The sequence below is a fragment of the Zootermopsis nevadensis genome, unplaced genomic scaffold, assembly GCF_977971745.1.
Source record: "Zootermopsis nevadensis isolate Lab colony 2312 unplaced genomic scaffold, Znev_1.0 Znev_ptg000013l, whole genome shotgun sequence".
NCBI lineage: Eukaryota > Metazoa > Arthropoda > Insecta > Blattodea > Termopsidae > Zootermopsis > Zootermopsis nevadensis.
In genome coordinates, this window is record NW_028259145.1 from 15,093,733 (window position 1) to 15,114,535 (window position 20,803).

Sequence of the window (20,803 nt, forward strand, 5' to 3'; positions counted from 1 at the left end):
TAGACGACTCCGCCCAAAGGAAATATGTTGGTACAATTTTTCTTTCTTGTTCTTTGAAAGATTAAATGTAATGCAGAAAAGAGGGTTCGAAAACTGAGATTGGTTCTGGCAAAGTTGGAAGTTCGCAGTATTTTCTTTACTTAATTATATTCGATGTGACGTCAAACAGTGACGTTTGTCTGAGTCAGTGATTTAACACGTAATCGACATATCGCATATCGCTATCGACTAACAGCAGCAAGATCGATTTTCAGAATTAGAATAAAAGTGCCGTTTGTTCATTTGTGTGAAGGTTTACGACATCTGTTGGAGATCTTTTAAAATGTTTAACCGCAGCTAGGACGCATGGCCTTCTAAGCAGCGAATACAAAATATGTCAAGGAAATTTCTCCCTGTTGTGTTGTAAATGTGAGTGTAGCGGGAAATTGTTCACTTCTCAGTGCAAATATTAGTACTCGTAGGTCATGCCTCATAATTAAAATCAAAATGTCGGATAAAGGTAGGAGACGGAAAGTAAGGGATTGCGGAGATTCGGAAAAATTGTCAGAAGACTCGTACGAGGACAATGAAATTGCTAAAGGATCGGAAGAAGTAAGACTGGACTGAAGGAAATTGTTTATATTCTTGTATTAATGATTTATGTAACGGCTGTACAGAAGGCCTTGTATTGAATGTAGATCCACATGTGAAAAAGGTCGAAAGTTCAAATCGTATGCCCGGGAGATCACCGATTTAAATTTTTGTGTGTTTGATTACTGTACAGATAGTGTTTAAATATTGAGATTTTAATTATAATTTGTATTGCTAGGAAGGTGATCTGAATGCCAGTACCGAAGGTACACGGGAGTCCGAGTATGAAGCTGTGGAGGATGATACAGAATCTGATGATTCAACTGCTGTTGATGAGGAAGAAGACGACGACGACAGTGTTATTATAGAGTATGAAAGAGAAGAAGGAGACGGTCAGGTATTTCTATCTGTAAAGTTAAATTAGAGCTTTAAGAGGTGGCTTGATGTCTTCCACAACTAGAGTCTGATAACTACTGTGGGACATACATTGTGGTTTGTTATCTTGTCCTTTTTTGTGAGTTTACAGAGAAATTGTAGTTTCTTTAATCATTAAGAACAGTTCTGAAAACATAAGTACTGTAGAAAATTATGAAACCAGTCTTGAATAAGTTCTCCAAGGCATCTGCACTTTTGAGACCATAAAAGTGTTTAAGACTATGGCAGTGATTATATTAAAGTCAACATTACAGTTTGGTGGTTTATCAGAAATAATGGAATTATTCTTCTAGAATATTTTTATGACTGTTGTTTACAAGATGAGTAGGTATGTTCCACTCTGGCATAAATTACATATGCTCTTGTAAATTCAGTAACATGAACTATCAGGAATGAATTGCAAGTAACAAAAATTAAGTAAAGGATGGACTTTCCAAAACAGAAATTGTATATTATTCATTGATAATATTTTAGTAAATTATTTACTCTAAAATATTTCCACCATACAAATGTTATATATTCCGAGACCAATTATGTTATGTTATTGTGATTATTGGGCCTCTCACTTTGGGGCTAAGGTATCCAGAATGTTAGCAGACTGCTTACCATCAGTGTAGTGGTAAGGTCTAAAATGCATGGGGCTTTTATCTCCATACCCTGTTTTCACCTTAATATCTTTGTGCTTTGGCACAAGGACAATTTTATCATTACTCTGATGTTAGGTTGCCTTTTGGGGTATTAATATAGTAATAATGATTATCATTATTACTGTTATGATGATGATGATGATAATAATAATAATAATAATAATAATAATAACAACAACAACAACAACAAAAGACAGAATTTGTTTACTGGGGAATTTATTTACTACATCACAATCATGTGGAGACATATTTTGTGTTATACTTCCATGCATGTCTCAGAATAATTTCTTTTTCATACCAATCTAATATTAAATGACTTTTTAATGAAAATTACTTGGTGAGTTTATTATTATTATTGGTATGTTTTCAAGCATAGCATATTTTTCTGAACTCTGTTTATATTCCAGGAAAGCATACCTGCAAAAGAAAAGAAGTTGGATGATGATGAAGATCGGAGAAACCCACAGTATATCCCTAAACGTGGCACATTCTACGAGCATGATGATAGAACAGCTACCGAGGATGTGTGAGTTGCTATATAAAAGTCTCTTTGTACTTTTGTGGCTTTGATATTCAAAATATTGTTTGTTCTCAATGTGAGGGACAAAGTTTCACACCCATACAAAACAAATGCATTATTACAATTATATATATTTTAATATTTACATTTGTAGAGAACATGCAGGTAGGTGACGTATTCTGAACTGCATAGCAGCAGGCATTACTCACATTTAATCTGCTCTTAATTTCTATATAAATTCAGTTTTGATTTTTTACCATCATTCCCAATTGTTTAAACTTTTGTACATGTTTTAAGGATTTATTAGCTACTTTCATGGAATAACATTGGTATTCAAATTTATAAATATATGTATTATTGTCATCTTCCCTGTTAAAGCACAGAAAGTAACATGGAATTTTTAATTGTTACCACAGCTCAAAATTGATTTTTGTTGTGCGTCCCCATAGTTTACTTCAGCTGTGAAAGGTGAAGGTATGTAAATTGAATTGTGAATCTTTTGATTTCATCATGCCACCTATGTTACATATTGGCAATTTTTAATATAGATATGTGTTTCAAATATAACATTTTAATTGTTGGCAGGAGTACTGGTGAAACAAATGAGAAGGAACCAGCAGACCGTGTATCTAAAGAAGGTCAAGGAAGTAGCGATTCTAAAGCAAAGAAAGTATGGCGTGAACATGAAAATCGATGGAGTCACGATCGCTATAATGAGGATGAACAGGCACCTAAATCACGTGAAGAATTGATTGAAATATATGGCTATGACATCCGTAATGAAGAGGGCCCTCCGCGTGCTCGGAGGAGGAGGAGATACGGGTAACTTCTTTATGTGATTCATAGTTGACTTGGTAGAATCTGAGGAGGTTTGTGTAAGTAGTGGGTGCAACTTAAGTAATTATGAAGGCCATAAATGGGGAAGCTTTATGTAAGTAATAAGTGCAGTTGAAATAATTACCAAGGGTTAAATTTATAGTATAATATGTTTGTTGTTTAATTGGGAGATCATGTGTTTGAATCTTCTTTGTGGCCACTTGTCATTACAGCTGTTACTAATTTTCTTATCCATAAAGTAAATGCAGAAAGTCCCCTTTATATACATATGAAAAGTCTGTACAAATTTTGGGGGTGAGTACCACACAGCATACTTCTGTAACCTTGGTTTGTGTGTGCCAAAATGAATTTTATTAATAATAATAATCCGTGGCGTAACAGCCCTCTGAGAGCCAAAGACGACTAGCTGGCTGCTGGCCTCACGTTCACATGCCTAAGCAGAGGTGAACGATCATTCAACCAGATACAGAGTGACGTGTAGTCAGCATGATGAACTCCCAGCCATTGCTAGCTTTCCTGACCGGATTACCCTACTCATTGTAGCTCCTGAATTTCTTCACGATGCTGGGTTGGCACCGGTCCCATACACCGGTCGAAAAATCTTATGAGAAATTTCTTTCCCTGAGACTCGAACCAGCGCGCATTCCGTATCACCGGTCCAAAGCATGATGCCTCAGACCATGCTGCTACGGCGCGGGACAAAATTAATTTTATTACCATTTTTATCTCATTTATTTACATACATTATTTGCCAAGTGAATTTATATAGAGTCTTAATTTTTTTAATTTCATAATATAATAGGTTGTTCATGGTTCATTGACTTTACTATTGGTAACTTTTTAGGCGAGGTCCGAATAAGTACACAAGAAATTGGGAAGATGAAGATGCATACAATAAACCCCAGGTGTCTGTCACATCTGCAAGAGGAGGACGACAAGGTGGACGACAGAGAGGGACCAATCAAACTCAAAATTCTGATTCAGAACGTCAAGAAGAATTTCCACCGCTTACAAATAACAAACAAGATAACTCTGAGAATACTAGCAATTCTGTAGATCAAAATCCAACTGTACATGGTTCAACTTACAGTAATCGGACTATGAGTGGTAGAAAAAACAACAAGGAAGAAGGAAGTAGTAATACAAAATCTCATCAGGATGCCTTCCCTCCACTGGAATTTGAGTCTCATCATATCCTGCATTCAGGAAATCAGGAGTCACTGAGCAGGTATTGATATTGTTAAAAGTAAGGATAATGAAGATATTAATAGTCCAAATTTGTAGGAAGTGATGTCAGACTATCTTGCAATTCCATTACAAGTAGTTACCAAGTCTGAAATAAAAGATGAATTTGACTGTAATTAATCCTACATTAAAGACTGAAACCACTTGAACATTTTTGTAGAATTTATTGATCCACTCTCTACATGAATATAATTATTAGTTAACAGTGTTTTATTTTATTGATTAATAGACACTGGGATGAGTGGCTGAGTAGCAGAAGAATCAGTGAAATAATTATTCCAAAAGAATGTTTAGATTTTAAATTAGTGGTAGTTTGATTGAATGTTCACTAGAACTATGTAACATTATGGAGCACAGACCTTGGAAAGCTGATAGTCACTCAGCTGATCATAAAATTCTCCACCTTTCATCAGATCTGAAGATACATTATTGTGTTCATAAAAGCCTACTGAATCCTACTCTGAGCCAGTTGAATCCAGTGTACACCCTTATATATTTTTTCTTCTTCAGATTTTCTAATCAATGCCTCAGTCTCCCAAGTAATTTCCACTGTTCAGGTTATGCACCCAAAATTGTGTGTCATCTCCCACATGTTCTTTGTGCCCCACCCATCTCATCCTCCTTGATTTTAACCTCCCGATATTTGGTATAGAGTACATTCCATGAAACTCCAGCCTCCAGATACTTCTTCCCTCTTGGTTCCAAGTACAGTTAAACCTTATATTTTCCTTTCCAATATATACATTTTCCCTATTTTTCATAATTTCTAGTCCCATTGATTTTACTACCATTTGAATTACTTTAGTTCCATCTGAAAATATGTCATTTTGTTTGAATTTCCCGGGTTTTTCACCATTTTTCTGTGACTGATCAACTTCTTTCATCTGTTGGCTACTTAGTATGATGAGTAAGGCACCATCTTGCAATTACCTTTTAGTTTATAATATGTGGTTGTTTCAAGGTAGCCATTATTGTTATTCTTATTATTTTAGCTGTGCCTGCTACATGCACTGCAGTTGTTTGTTCACATTTGTGAGTTTGATAAGGCATGATGGCAACACAGAAGGAAAGATATGTTTGATACAAGACATAACTTGAATCATGATACAGTATATTTTTAATTTTTGATAATTATAAGTTGTACAAATGTTTATACATTGCTTAGAAATTTACATTCATAATTTGCTAAGCATTCCAATTAAGGGTGAAGGCGAGTACTATGCTTTCTGCAGTTCTGCAATTTATGATTTCAACAATTTACATTGTGTTTGTATAATTTGAGGTTTTCACAGCGGTGAGTATGAAGATTTCTGTCTTCTGGGTTGTTGCGCTGTGCAGTCTGGTCGATGTTAACCAACGTTTCAGAGGTCATACTGCCTCCGTCATCAGGGCGATGAGTATGAAGATTTCTGTCTTCTGGGTTGTTGCGCTGTGTAGTCTGGTCGATGTTTACCAACATTTCAGAGGTCATACTGCCTCCGTCATCAGGGCGATGAGTATGAAGATTTCTGTCTTCTGGGTTGTTGCGTTGTGTAGTCTGGTCGATGTTAACCAACGTTTCAGAGGTCATACTGCCTCCATCATCAGGGCGATGAGTATGAAGATTTCTGTCTTCTGGGTTGTTGCGTTGTGTAGTCTGGTCGATGTTAACCAACGTTTCAGAGGTCATACTGCCTCCGTCATCAGGGCGATGAGTATGAATATTTCTGTCTTCTGGGTTGTTGCGCTGTGTAGTCTGGTCGATGTTAACCAACGTTTCAGAGGTCATACTGCCTCCATCATCAGGGCGATGAGTATGAAGATTTCTGTCTTCTGGGTTGTTGCGTTGTGTAGTCTGGTCGATGTTAACCAACGTTTCAGAGTTCATACTGCCTCCGTCATCAGGGCGATGAGTATGAAGATTTCTGTCTTCTGGGTTGTTGCGCTGTGTAGTCTGGTCGATGTTAACCAACGTTTCAGAGGTCATACTGCCTCCGTCATCAGGGCGATGAGTATGAAGATTTCTGTCTTCTAGGTTGTTGCCCTGTGTAGTCTGTCGATGTTAACCAATGTTTCAGAGGTCATACTGCCTCCGTCATCAGGGTGATTCATCGTTGGTTAACATCGACCATACTATACAGTGCAACAATCCAGAAGACAGAAATCTTCTTTACACTGTGTTTCATCACACCCCAGAAAAATGTAAAGACACTGTATTCTCCTCACCACTGTATTCTGAAATAACATTACTTTATGCATTTCCCATGGGATGAAAAGCCAAATTTCACACCAGGTTTACATATTGCTTAAAATAAGTAGTCTAAGCATGTACTACATGGAGTTTTCCTCCGGGGGCTTCCCCGGTTTCTCCGTGGCATCCCAACTATAACTCCATTCACACACAGAAGAAGGCAATGGCAAACCACTTCTGGATCATCTGCCAAGAACGTATATGAACAGGTCCCAGTCCGAGAAAAGGATGGAAGGATCCTGTTCATATGGACCTGTCATCAGACAGAACACTAAATAAATAAATAAGCATGTACTGTTATGCTTATTAATGATCTATATGTTTGCCTGTGATCACACAGGAAGTACTGATTTTCTGGTTTGTAATGTAGATTTAATTGTGTACTGATAATTCATTTAAACTACAACATTGTTGTTTCAGTACTGTAAACTGCCCCTCAGTTATAACATTTATTGTGTTGTAGGGCTCAAATCAGCACAAATAGTAATAATTCAAACAGTGTGGAAGAGACTGGTGGTATCTCAAACTCATCAGCAGGCGGACGAGTTCATCGGGATACTCGCGATGGCCCCTTTACAGATGCTGGACTGAAAGGAGGTCGGGGACGTGGTCGTGGTAGAAGTAGAGGCAGAAGCAGTGGGATGGATATTGTTCCTGGGAGTGTAATGAAAGGCCGAGGTAGCGCTAGAAGTTCATCTGAAACAAGATTACCTCCAGACTCCATGCGACTGCAGCATCATGATAGTGGGAATGAATCTGCTCCCCCACCAAATCAGCAGCATCACCATAAAAATTCTGATGCTCCTTCATCTTCGTTCCAGGGGGCAAGTAAACCTCAAGATGAGGTACATAGAGAATACAATCAGCGTAACAGCAGTAAGTATAATGTATGTGTAAGTCTGGTACTGTTTTAAATTTATTATTGTTGGTGGTACTGTTTGGTTTTATTACAAACTTAAACAGATCCAAGGAGTATTTATACTGAAACAAAAATTTACTGATGTGAAATTATGAAAATACATTTGTCAGTCTTGCAGATTACATGGATATGGACATTTGAGTACTGTAGTAGATAAGGCCCAAAGGAGAGACTGACTGTGGGAAAGTGAATGGTTGTGAAAAACTTTGCTGTGACTTACTGTTGATTACACTGTAGGGTTGTAACGATGTTTGCAGTTTGTGTTTTTCATTGGTCTTTTGACGTAAAACGTCTATACGGAAGGGTCATTCCGCAAAAAAGTGTAACGAGTAAGTGACAGGAAACTGTGTAAGATCCGATAACAATGGTTACCTAGGGAACATCGCCTTTAATCGGCATTATTGTTACCTAGGAAATGTCATCTGTTTACTCGGTATTATTGTTACCTAGGAAACGTCATCTATATACTCGGCATTATTGTTACCTACGAAACATCATCTGTTTACTCGGCATTATTGTTACCTAGGAAATGTCAAATTCTCCGGAACTGTGATTTCACTGTCACTTTTTTATTTTTCACGTAAATACGTCTATACGGAAGGGTCATTCCGCAAAAAAAGTGTAACGAAAAAGTGACAGGAAAATGTGTAAGATCTGATAACAATGGTTACCTAGGAAACATCGTGTTTTCTCGGTATTATTGTTACCTAGGAAACGTCATCTGTTTACTCGGCATTATTGTTACCTAGGAAACGTCATCTGTTTACTCAGCATTGTTGTTACCTAGGAAACGTTACATTACATTACAATACATTACTTTACATTACATTCATCTACCACAGACCTATCTTAAGCGTAACTAATTCAAGTTAAATAAGCAATGTCTTAATCAAACTTTACACAGTTGTAAAGCATGTATGAAGGAAATATTTAGAATGAAGCCAATATATAAACTTCCTTTCTGTATAGACATATTTACGTCAAATTCTCCGGAACCGTGGTTCCACTGTCACTTTTTTTTTGCATTGTTTATTGGTTGTAAAAATGGAAGTCATGTGTTTAGAACAATTAAATCTCAAATGCGTGTAACTTATAAAATTAGGAGTCAGATTACAGGAATACAAGGATTGATCCAGCTGAGTGATGTGAAAAGTGGCCAAAAATTTCTTTAGGTGTAAAGTGCTGTTCACTCGTGCACTTGTGGTGAAGAATTTAGTGATTGATTTGGCCAAAGATTTTTTCTTTTTATCCTACTTTATGTCACAGATGTGTTTGGTTGCATTCTTTAACATCTGACTTTGTTTGCTTTGGATATCTAAAAGTGGTTGTATATGGAACCTTGAGGCATGTAGACTTGAAACATTAAAACACAAGACCATGGCAGCTTCTAAGACCATATGTGTTTATTTAGCAATTCTGTTAGTAACTCAGATTATACAGTGTCGAATGATAGGTTGATTAATGAATAATGCATTGGAAGGGATGCAGAAGGAAACGGTCATGGCTGATTTTAAGGTACTGTCCTATGATTTGCCTGGAGGGTTTGAGAAACACTGAAAAACTTCAGAATAGCCATACTTCAGTCCAAGATTTGAACCAAGGACCTCCCAAATGTGGAACAGGAGTTTCAACCATTCAGCTGTAACATTCAGTCAGAAGTGCTTGAACATGTTCAGGTGAAAATATATCACCATAATATTTGCAGCGTTACAAAAGCTGTACATGTGAAACCTCATGAATGAAAATTCTAAATGTGTATCTTTGTTTTATTTTTTGTTCCTTGAATTATGTTTGATGGTTAAGGAAGTAAAAAGGTATTTTTTGGACAGTCTGCATGACATTTATAATTTGCTTGCATCTGATTATTTACTTGCTGTAAAATACGTGTTAACAAATGCTTTTGATACTGGACAGATTATTGTACATCAAGTCTTGTGATCAGTTGTAATGAATATTTTTTATATTGGAAATTTTTAGGTATTATGATCCCTCCCGCCAAATCCATTGTTTGGCACACTAAAATTAAACAATATTGATTAAGGGGCTTGCTCTGCCCCTGTTGTGGCTCTATTTTAGTATATTGAATGATGGATTTAATTTTTTTAAAAAGGAAACATCAATATTGAATGTAACACACCATTTTTAAAACCCTTTATGGTTGCTATGGACTCTCATTATAGTGGACTTTCATATATTTATGTTGCACAGAAATTGGTAATGCACAACCACAGTACCACCACCAAAATCAGCAGCAGCTCCAGCAGTCACAGGGTGGAGTTCCAGGTGCAGAGCGGAGGCAGCAGATTGTGGTGCCACCTAGATTGCAACATCAGCAGCATCAACAAGATAACAGTGGTAGCAACCGTCCCAAACGCTACTCATCATTACGCCAACGGTCGCTGCCTGAATCTGGAGCAACGTATACCCAGCCACCTCCCACTACTGCTTACTACCAACCTGCTGGTGAGTTAGAGAGTAGCGACTGTGCTACAAACCATCCTAAGCGCTACTCAACGATACGACCATGTTCAGGAGCAGTCTACACACAGCCGGACCATGCCTCAACCTATTTTCAGCCTGCTGGTGAGTTAGAAACTAACAAATCAGGTTTCTCGAATTTGGAAGAACCGTGTGTTATATCAGCTTTAGTAACTAACTTATAATATACTCTGTGGCATTCTAAAGGGTTCTGATTATGGTGTGTTACATATGCAATTACTAAATTCTTGGACTTTGTCCATCAGCTGGTAATCACAAGAACACAACATTTGGAAAATGATCTGTTTCCATCTTCAGGTAAAAAGTGGAAGGGGCACCTACTCAGTTGGGTCTGTTAGAAAGTGCTAACCTCAGTCACTGGGCAACCAAAGTCAATATGATTGCATCTATATAAGTACCTGAGATCAGGTTTAGTCAACAGGAGAACAGAAAAAATTACAGTAGAAATTGTGGAAATTTATAAGACCTAAAATTAAGATAGGAAAGAAAGTTAAAAAATAAATACATCAAACCAAAAAGACCCAATCCAGAAACTTTGATGTAGAATTCATTTATGGATCAACAGTTGAGCCCTCAAACAAAAATTATGAAACTACCCTCAAAGAAACTGTCAGATCATAACTACTTTTTTCTTCTCACATGAGGACAAAAACAGATCCGGTTTCCGAAACATTGTGTTTGTTTTAATACCAGACGATGGATGAAGTCCAAGAATTTAGTAATTCCGACTCCCTGAATTGTTTGATCACATTAAAATGTTTATATTAGTTTTAGTGCATATGTCATGTCTGAAATTCAAAACAAATGCTAATGAATCTTTTCTCACTGGGCAGATGTAACATGCAAATTTGAATTGTTACAAAAACGTGAGAAAATTGTGTGCCAGAGAATGGCACTTAATTTTATCTGAACGAGTAATAAATGTATCTGTCCTTAACTTTTTGTTATTGCAAAATTACCAGCATCATATGAAGAGAAGGAAAAACATACCTTACCAGGAGGTTCAAAGGTTGATCAAGTTTTATACTGTGTCAAGAGTGTGTAATGACTTTGATTTAGATTATATGGTGTCTGTGTGTCTGCAACTTCTGAACCAGTTGTTGGATTTTCGGACAGCTTGAGGTCACACAACCTTTAGATGTTTCAATTTTATCGTCAGTAATACAATCATGGCCACCATGTGAGCTGTGTGGAGCAACTGCGATGTTACAGTAGGGTCCTGGAATTAAAGAGTGTGTTCTCATAGCTTGATTAAAAAATATATAATCTTTATGTATGTATGAAGTGAGAAATGATATTTAACTATATGAATTGATGTTATCATTGCAAGAATGTTTTTATGCTTCTTATTGGCTATTGTGTGACTTTTGTTTTTGTACAAGTAAATAAGTATGATAGACAACACTCATTGGATGTTGCAGAAGGAACATTTTTAATAACGTACGTTTGTTTTGCTTTGTTTTCCAGCAGGTTACATGACACAGCAGCCAGTTTATGGTGATTCCCCGCAGCATCCACAGTCGGCAGGGACACCACCACTTCAGCTGTTGCCCCCTCATGCTCACCCCCCTGCCCCAGCTTATGCTGCCCCATTTCCATCACCTACAACAACTTTTGTAGGTCCTCCACCCCCTCGCATATTGCCCCCTGGGGCTGGTGCTCCTCCTACATTCATCCCTGCTCCTACACCAGGTACACCTATTATGAATTACGTAGGTCCCCCGCCAACGTACACAGCATTTCAGGGATATACAGCTGTGGTAAGCTGCATGTATTATAAGAAATGGAGCACTTTTAGTTTAATAAAAATTACACATTTTTAAACATCTTGAGTATTCATTCCTAGTAGATTTGTTATTACTGTTATTTTGATTTTGCTTAAGATGATCAGTACCAATATTCTTGTGGAATATGCCAATTTGTGAAACACCTAATGTAAAAAAGGGAATGTCTGTTGGAAGTGTTCATTTTCAGTGAGTGTACCACATAACTAACATTTTCCCTGCCTAAAATGGAACTTTTTTTTTTATAAGTCAGATTTTCAGGATGTGAATTTTGTCAGATTACTATTTTATTTTTGAAAACTTCCCTCAGTTTTCTGCATTGTATAATTATTATTGGATTTATTAAATAATTCCCAGTTTTATCTTTTGTTGATACTTTTTTAAGCTTTAGATTAAGGGTGAAAAAGTAGTGCTTGAAATCTGCACTGGGGCAGACATATGCTAGGTTGTAAAAACATTTTTCTCGGCCGTATGAACATGAGTGAAAGTTAGTTCATTCTGTTTCTGTCTCCTGCTGTAGAACACAGATGCTTGTCTTTGTAACATTATTATGAACAATTTTGATGCATAAGCAACCTTTCACTAGATTACGTTTATCGATATATCATGACGCATTTACCATTACTTGCAAGCCTCAAAGAAGAAATCTGAGCAGAATTTATAATGAATCTTAAAGAAACAGGATTGGAGGGTGTGGATTGGATTCATCTGGCTGTGGATAGGGACTGGTGAACACAGTAATGAACCTTGGTGTTCATCAAAATCATGGAATTTCTTGACAAGCTGAACAATCAATGAGCCTGTTTCGATCAAATTAGTTAAATATTTACATTTTCAATTCAGAAAGTTTTGTTAGTGCCTTTCTTTTGAAATGGGAAGTTCTCAATTTAAGGAGCCTGTGGGAGATGGGAACTGCTGTTCTGTAGTCTGGCTTCTTTACTGGTTTGATAATAAATAAGAATTTCATGTCATACCTTCCATGTTGTAGGCAGTTGGAACATGTACTTTGTTTTAATTCCACTTATTCTGTCTAGCCAACTCCAGGACCACCTCCAGCTGAGTTATATCAGCCACAAGGAGGTATTACATACTACAATACGGAAGAGCAGAATATAGTTCCTCGTCCAATTACGCAGAAACGGCAGAGAAGTGCTATTCCCATAGTGCCACCACCAGATCGTTTCCCACGGGGACGTGGTAGGACTAGTCGAGAAGGGACGTCCCTTGGTGAGTCAGGGGATACAGGAGAGAGGCACTCCATCCCACCCCTTGCTGCTTCACCACCACCAACCACAGCCCAGTTTGAAGATGCGCCATCACCCAGTTCTACTACCCCAACAGCAACAAAGGTGGCATAGAGGTAAAAGAACATTAGGAAATTAAATTATTGTTCTTTCTTCACCAGGTGGACAGCTCTGTTAGATACATGATGGGAAGCAATCTCATGGTACATGTTAAGTTCTGCTTGGTACATATTTCATCCTCACCCATAAAATGTTATTTTTATGTAATATTTGTGGAAATAAAAGAGCATACATAAAATGGAGAGGCTAGTAGAGTATGTTGTTACAATCTTTGCATGCTTATTTCTCACATTCCACTATGCTGTTGCAGTAATTGATGTGATTACCATAAGAATTTATTCAAGATCAAATGGTTGTTTCTTTAAAAGTAAATGTTTTCCAAAAATAAATTTTGGCTGCCTTGGTAGAAAAAATAATTGTGACAGATTGAAATAGCACAATTTTTTCTGTATTTATAAGTTAGACATAATCAGAGACAGTAACAGTATGGGTTGCTTAGGACATGTGTCACTGGTGATGGTATTACAAATGATAAAGTAATTCTTTTTTGTGAAATAACACATCAGCTTATATAGTTCATGTGGTATTATTATGTGTGTATTATTGTATTGGTTCAAACATACGCTCATTAAATAGCAGAGTTTCAGTATACTTTTTAATTTAAGCAGTTGCTTTCCAGAAATTTGATTTGCATTGTTTCCATTTTGTATCTTGAATTTTCTCCGAAATTTAACCCATCCACATACATAATTATTCCATAATCTGAATTAACATTCAGGATTGTCTGTTATCCAGCTGTCCAGTGCAGATTTGAATTAATCATTGTGATCATTATTGTCTTCACCTCTGTTGCAAACTTGGAGTCACTGCATGTTTAACAAAGAAGCTCATAAGTAAAAGAGAATGTTGGGTGTAAACCAAACTGTCATCAGTTTTATTTGAATCTGTTTAGTTTTGTTCAGATTACGTTACTCATATGTAACTACATACAAGTGTTCCTGCAAATGCCGATCTGCCTGCCCACCTGTCAGTAATATCCTCTGTAGTCTGAAACTGATCTTTTGAGTAGGTCTTCAGATCACATTAAAAAATGTACAGCTCTATTTAATTTACTTTATTTTTGAAAAAGTTTGCTTCTGGCTCTCAAACATCCTTCACTCCTAAACTTATATGAATTTATTTAACTATCCATATGTGTGTGTGTGTGTGTGTGGGGGGGGGGTTATTTAGTAAGAATATGAAACCTGATATCAGAATGAGACAAGACAGTAATTAGAGCACTTAAAGTGCCCACTTAAATGAACAAATTGATCAGAAATTCTAAGTCAGGCTTTAGACTTCCTCTGCTGTATCATTTAAGGTGCTCTTATACTTCACTTTAACTTATAACATGATTGAAAATTTTAACATATGTTTTTGTTTGTTTATAGGCTCCCAAATATTCTCAGCACCCTGTTCACAAACACCTTCAATCTGTGTTCTTCCCTTAATGTAGGAGCCCAGGTTTCACATACATATATAACATCAGGTAAAATGAAGTGGTGTAATATGTATGCCCTAGTATGTGTTTTGGCTTAATTTATGTGTTGTATTTCTTACATTGAATGTGGCAAAGGGTTTGCTGCTCTGAGTGACTCGCATTGCTTCTGATTTCCATTATAAATATTCTCTCACCTTTTATGATGATGTACCTTTGTTCAAGGATTGTTGTGGTTGGTGGGCTGATTTGTTGTTATTGGTTGTATAATATCCCACACATGGCAGTAAGTTACTTGCTGACTGATTTCATATTTTGGAATTTATGGTTATAAAAATAGGTTCATATAGCATTTTGTCATTATTAAACTGTGCAAAGAAGTTTTCTCATGCAGTGATCCTTATAAGAATGGGATTAGTATGCAATGTTATGGAGACAGTCTCTGCCTCAGTCATCACTGACTAATGTAATGAGTGCTGCAACTGCCCATTGTATTTATATACACAACAGTTCATGGAGTGAGGTAGCGGGTAGGAACTCTCCTCGGAGACTGTCCTACTTCAGGGAAGTGAGTGCCCCTGCCCACGCGAACTCCGGCTTCCCCTTGCCTCGGGGGGGTGGGGGGGGAGCAACCTGTAAAGGTCCCTCTACCAGGTTTACGGTAGATAACATAGGGCAGCAGCTATGTATTACTGGGCCGAGGGTATTGAAGAATGATTTCCCTAAAGGCTCGACTCCAGATACTCACAGATGGTAATCACATCTTGATTTAACTGGCTATGATACTGTGATGAGGAAAGCCACAGGAAACTACCTCATTATTATCCCTAGTCAAAATCATTACGGCAAGAAATCGTAACTCAGTGAAATACGAATTGCCTTGATGATAGTTAACCTCTGTTCGGAGACAGCACCTTAAGAAGAAGAAGAAGTTCATGGAGCTGAGTTTCCTTGTCTGAGAGCAAACCAAGTAGGAAGGCAGTCAGGCCGGGATTATCTACTACTGACATGTCTGGCTCGAATATGTTCCATGCATGTTCTTTACAAACTGGCATTAGTTCCATACAAGTCAGTGATCAAATGCTTTATGAAAGAGGCCATCAGAATCTGGCTCTGTTTTGATAACTTTAATAGAAATATGAAATTTAGTCTAAGTTGATCCTGGAACCCAGCTGCTTCATCAAAATGGGGTAGTCAAAATACAATGGAAGGATCAATGATAGCACCCTGGATTGTCCAGGTTAAGCATCATGGGCTGTGATGACTGATAACCTGACTGCCATCGTTTGTTTCCAAAATGTTGGATACTCTATTTTTACATGGCTGATATTCAGAGAGGATTTGATTGCATTCATTCACTGTGAAAGGTTTAAACCTTATACAAAAGAATGTAAATTGTGCATAGATTAGATTTACTAACAAGTTATTAGGAATTTTGCATATATGAAACAAAATGGTCATTTTTTTAATATGTGTGGACATTTAATATTCCAGTAAGGTACCTCTTTGGAGCAAAGAAGTTTCCTTGCAAAAGGGCTTGGAAGCTATGATCTTTAATGTGTCATCAAAGCATCATAATGATCTGCAACTAAAGTACCTCTAAATAGAACAGACAAGCAGTATTCAACTAAACTGCTGTACTATCATTATTTGACCAGGTTGCCTGTTTCAGCATAAAGATATTTTCTTCATACACTTAAAAAGTACATGACTTTGGAGTGAATTCTATTCATGTGTTTTCTTTCTTGGTGACAACTTTTCTTTGACGTAAATACGTCTATATTTTCAGGTCAGTGTCATTCGGCAAAAAGTGAAACGAAAAAGTGTAACTGCATTGTTATGTTACCTTGGAAACGTCAATTGTTTACTCGGCATTATTGTTACCTAGCAATCGTCAACTGTTTACTCGGCATTATTGTTGCCTAGGAAACGTCATCTGTTTACTTAGCATTGTTGTTACCTAGGATACGTCATCTGTTTATCAACAAATAAACAATGGTTACCTAGGAAACGTCATCTGTTTATCAACAAATAAACAACAATGGTTACCTAGGAAACTTCATCTGTTTATCAACAAATCGACAATAATGATTACCTAAGGAACATCTATTTACTCGGCAATTTTGTTACCTAGGAAACGTCATCTGTTTACTCAGCATTGTTGTTACCTATAAAACATTTCATTACATTACATTACCTTACCTTACATTACATTCAGCTACCACAGACCCATCTTAAGCGTAACTAATTCAAGTTAAATAAGCAATGTCTTAATCAAAATTATCTCAATTGTAAAGGATGTATAAAGGAAAAATTTAGAATAAAGCCAATATATAAACTTCCTTTCCGTATAGATGTATTTACGTCAAATTCTCCGGAACCGTGGTTCCACTGACAACTTTTTATTTAGTTCTGTATCATTTTAACATTTAGTTTCTTTGATAATTTGCATTTGCACCCTTCTAGATTGTTTTCAGAATATGTTTTAGTATTCTTTTTTACTTATATACAAGAAATGGTTTTTGAAGGTACAGTTCATTTGTATGTAAAATTTCAAATCCTTCCTCGACACACAATATGTTTGATAAAGTGTTTATGTATAGTTGACTTACTAGTGGTGTTCCTGATGTTTACTAATAGAATCACAAAAAAGAATATTTTATATTTAACTTTTATTACCGTGACACGGTTTACGCATAATCCAGCAACCTGTTCATCACAGTAGCAAATAATTAAAATTGTTGATCCAGGGGCTTCATATTACTTATTGTTGTATGATAAAGATTAATGCGCAATCAGGTTTTAAATTCTTTATTTCTTATCATTCTTAATGAAGATATGATTGAAATGAAAATAAATTTAGTTAAATGATATAATTTATTAGCACAGAGTGACAAGAATACATTTGGATGGGTGTTCATATAAGTTACTAATAGAGAAGTATGTGTGAATAATCAGTTTGTAAATAACAAGGTGACAGGCCACATGCGGAGTACAGAACTGCTATATTCTGTGCTAGAACAGTATTATAAATAATAACAGAAAAGCATTTGTTGGAGTAATATACTCTATCTGATTTAGTGGACAAAGAAGAAATGTAACATCACCAGAGCTTCAAACTTACATTCTGCTTCAGTTTTAAATCATCTTAAGACTTAACAGATTTCCTGTAAGATGTTTTGTGTTGGGATTTGATATTGTCTGTTTTTTCACAGTATTGCACTATCAGTATTTATCTGTATCTGAAATAGAAACATTCTGTGTGAGGTTCCTGTAGATAGATTCACAAATATTTGCAAATAGAAGCTATATAGCAATACAAAATGTACACATACCACATATTTGTGATTTATCATCATAATATCTGCATGAATTTTTGGAAAATTTTATTACTCTTTATTGCTCTTCCTGTCGCCTTCAGTTTCTTAGGTGAACATATTCCATAACCAGAGAAGGATATTGCAGTTGTGTAAGTATAATTTATAAGGTATATTACAAATGTGATAAATGTTATTGTGGATGCTATATAATTCTTGTTCTCTTCAAGTAAGAAGATTAAAAAGTTGTCTTGAAATACTTCTTATGAGGTTTTTATTTTTATGTGTCAAGTGTATTAATCGCTTCACTTTTATAAACAACAGATCTTATGCTGGGCAGAACAGTACATTGTACATTACAGATTTAACAGTTCCACTAAAAAGTATCATGTACTGTAATATAGATTTTTATTGGCTGTTAGTCAATATATTGATATAGTTTTGGGTTTATCATTGTAGAGGGCAGTCATGGTCTTACACATTTGAATTTTGAATGCAAGAATGTTCTATTAAAATATGTATAAATTAAATATGGTGTGTTTTAAACACTGGCAGTAGGATGGGTTATTGGCTAACACATAGCCATCCGACTTTTATTTTCACTAACAGCGAGGAGTTAATACAAAATTACAAAATTCTGTCAAGATGAATTTCATAAAATAGAAATTACAGAGCATGTAATGTTCAGAAAAGTCTGTGTTTGTAATTATTGCTTCCATGTATTGTTCAGATATGTGTGTTATTGTCTAAAAAATACTTCAACTTGTAAATGTTTTCACTGTTAATTTTAATGTCTGTATTATAAGGAAGATAGCAGTAATGTAGTATGACCAAGAATTTGTAATGGTATTACAGTCCTTGACCATTGAACAAAAACAGATGTTTCAGATTGCAGTGATATTATTTCACTTTTTACAGTTACTTCCATATTCAAAATGTGAATCTGTCTATAGGTACACTCGCTATTGAGCACTGTATGAGATTTTTCTGTTGAATGAGAGATGATACTTTTTTATTATAAAAAGTTTTTTGGGGGGGCTCTAAATATAATATCTATGTAAAGAACATTTTAAGTTGGATTAATGTAAGATTACTAATTGTTCATCAGATGTTTGCCCCATCTCAGCTAAATAATTATGTGCTGTTTAAATTAGTAGTTAAGTTAATCTACATATATAGGGAGAGGGAACATTGTATTATCATATGAGATTTGAACATTTTAATGTGCAGACATATCTGAGTGTTCAAAGACAATGTTTATTTTTTATGTTCTTTGGCCTAATCCAGTAGAAATGTACAGAACCTTCAGATCTGTTTGTGAATAAAACTGGTTCATAATTTTGCACACTTCTGTATTTATTGCATGAGCTGGCATAGCTCAGTCAGTATAGTGACTGGCTATGGACTGGACGACTTGGGTTTGATCCTTGACGAGGGCAGAGGATTTTTCCGCTAGCCTCTGCGTCCAGACCTGTTCTGGGGCCCACCCAGCCTCTTATCCAATGGGTACCAGGGTCCTTTCCTGGGGGTAAAGTGTGGCCAGGGCGTAATGCTGACCACTCACCATCTAGTGCTGAGGTCAAGAATTAGCAGGAGCTATAAACTCCTCTCCCCCCAAGTGCCTACATGGTGTATGGTGGGACAGCTGTACTTTTACTGTATTTGTTGTAACTTTTGAAGGATACTCAGATAATGTTAAACCGCTTCTTACACTTAACTTCTTTCACATGTTTTTGTACCTTGCAGAGAAATACATATTGTCACATTTTGAATCCATGGTTGGATTTTTATTGATATGACAATGATCATTGTTAAAAAATACTTAGATAACTGAATTTGGACTGTTGAGCTGCTTGAACTTTCATTGTACCTGGAGGTATGAATTCTTATGCATGACACACAGCGAGCTGGACCACATATAAGCCATTCCTGCATGGCTAATAAACATTAAAGACATGTTTTGTGTACATATTTGAGAAATTTGGTCTGTAAAAAAATTAATAATGGATGCTTAATAAACATCTTTCTACTGTTGTTAAAAACTGTTGGTGTAAGACTGAAGAATCGGAGTAGCTGTTAGAATAAACAGAGGTAATATATGTACTATGCTTGTCTCTTCTTTATGGGTATAACCAGAATTCTATGTCCTCTTTCAATGGCCTTCTGCTTTTACCTTTGTTCTGATTCTTCTCTCTTGTATCATTATTTTTGTAATAAAAATAAAAAATACTGTGTTAGAATTTGCTCTTGTCTGGTTTCTATGAATAATAATGTTCCATCAAGCTCACTGCCAGCTTCTGCCAATTAAAAGCTACAAACACAATTTAAGTCCCATTACATACTATCTACAATTTTATTCTTCTGAAACTTGATTATACTAGGAGCTTTCAAACGTTTGCTTCTTATAGTGGCACAGTGTCAGTTTGATTGTTGGGTAGTAATCTTTTTATCATTGTTTATAATAAAGGCTGGGAACATGCTTCATAGTAAGCTGATGAGAATCAAATTGATGAAACATGTTGCATTTGTTTACATTTTAAAACTGTACTTCTTTTATTAGAAATGAAGTTGAATAAATATAAATTACAATTGAAGTAAAACTATATACGTTTGTTGCTTTGTTTCATTTTATGTGAATATGTCATGAGAAGCGAAGGCAGACAGAAGGTATCATCACTGATATTGTGTTTTTTATACATAGCACTGGACTATACCCCTCTTCAATCAAATATTTTGTTTTTGTGCTTGTAAAGAGAGTCCTTTCCCTAAAAATCTTATTACCTTCTTGATAGTAATTTTGGGACCTCTTTATGGTGTGTATATATTTTTGATAAGTGGATCATTTTGTATAAACTGATTCTAACATTTATGTGTACATTTGCTTGTGATCAAGGCCTTACATTCTTGCTGTCCATTCTTTTCTTACTTACTTATATGGAATTATTTTCTAGGGAAACTCAAAGTATTTTACATTCAAAAGAAAATCATTTGAATAATGACAGGCACTATAGGGAGATCC

General features: G+C 36.0%; 1 protein-coding gene across 7 annotated transcripts; it reads left to right on the forward strand.

Moving 5' to 3' along the window:
* Positions 1-9: 9 nt before the first annotated feature.
* Positions 10-20,389, forward strand: btz (CASC3 exon junction complex subunit). 7 transcript variants are annotated; one of them, XM_022078629.2, is made up of 10 exons: positions 10-30; positions 809-967; positions 2,060-2,178; positions 2,758-2,994; positions 3,854-4,237; positions 6,948-7,360; positions 9,603-9,986; positions 11,370-11,662; positions 12,721-13,046; positions 14,421-20,389. In XM_022078629.2, the coding sequence occupies exons 1-9, from the start codon at positions 25-27 to the stop codon at positions 13,042-13,044; spliced, it is 2,319 nt and encodes a 772-aa protein (XP_021934321.1). In that variant the 5' UTR covers positions 10-24; the 3' UTR covers positions 13,045-13,046; positions 14,421-20,389. The 7 variants fall into 7 exon arrangements, with proteins under 7 accessions (XP_021934321.1, XP_087205005.1, XP_087205006.1 ...); XM_087348879.1 differs by lacking the exon at positions 10-30 and adding an exon at positions 436-591; XM_087348880.1 differs by lacking the exon at positions 10-30 and adding an exon at positions 436-591 and having other exon boundaries at positions 11,373-11,662.
* Positions 20,390-20,803: the final 414 nt, after the last annotated feature.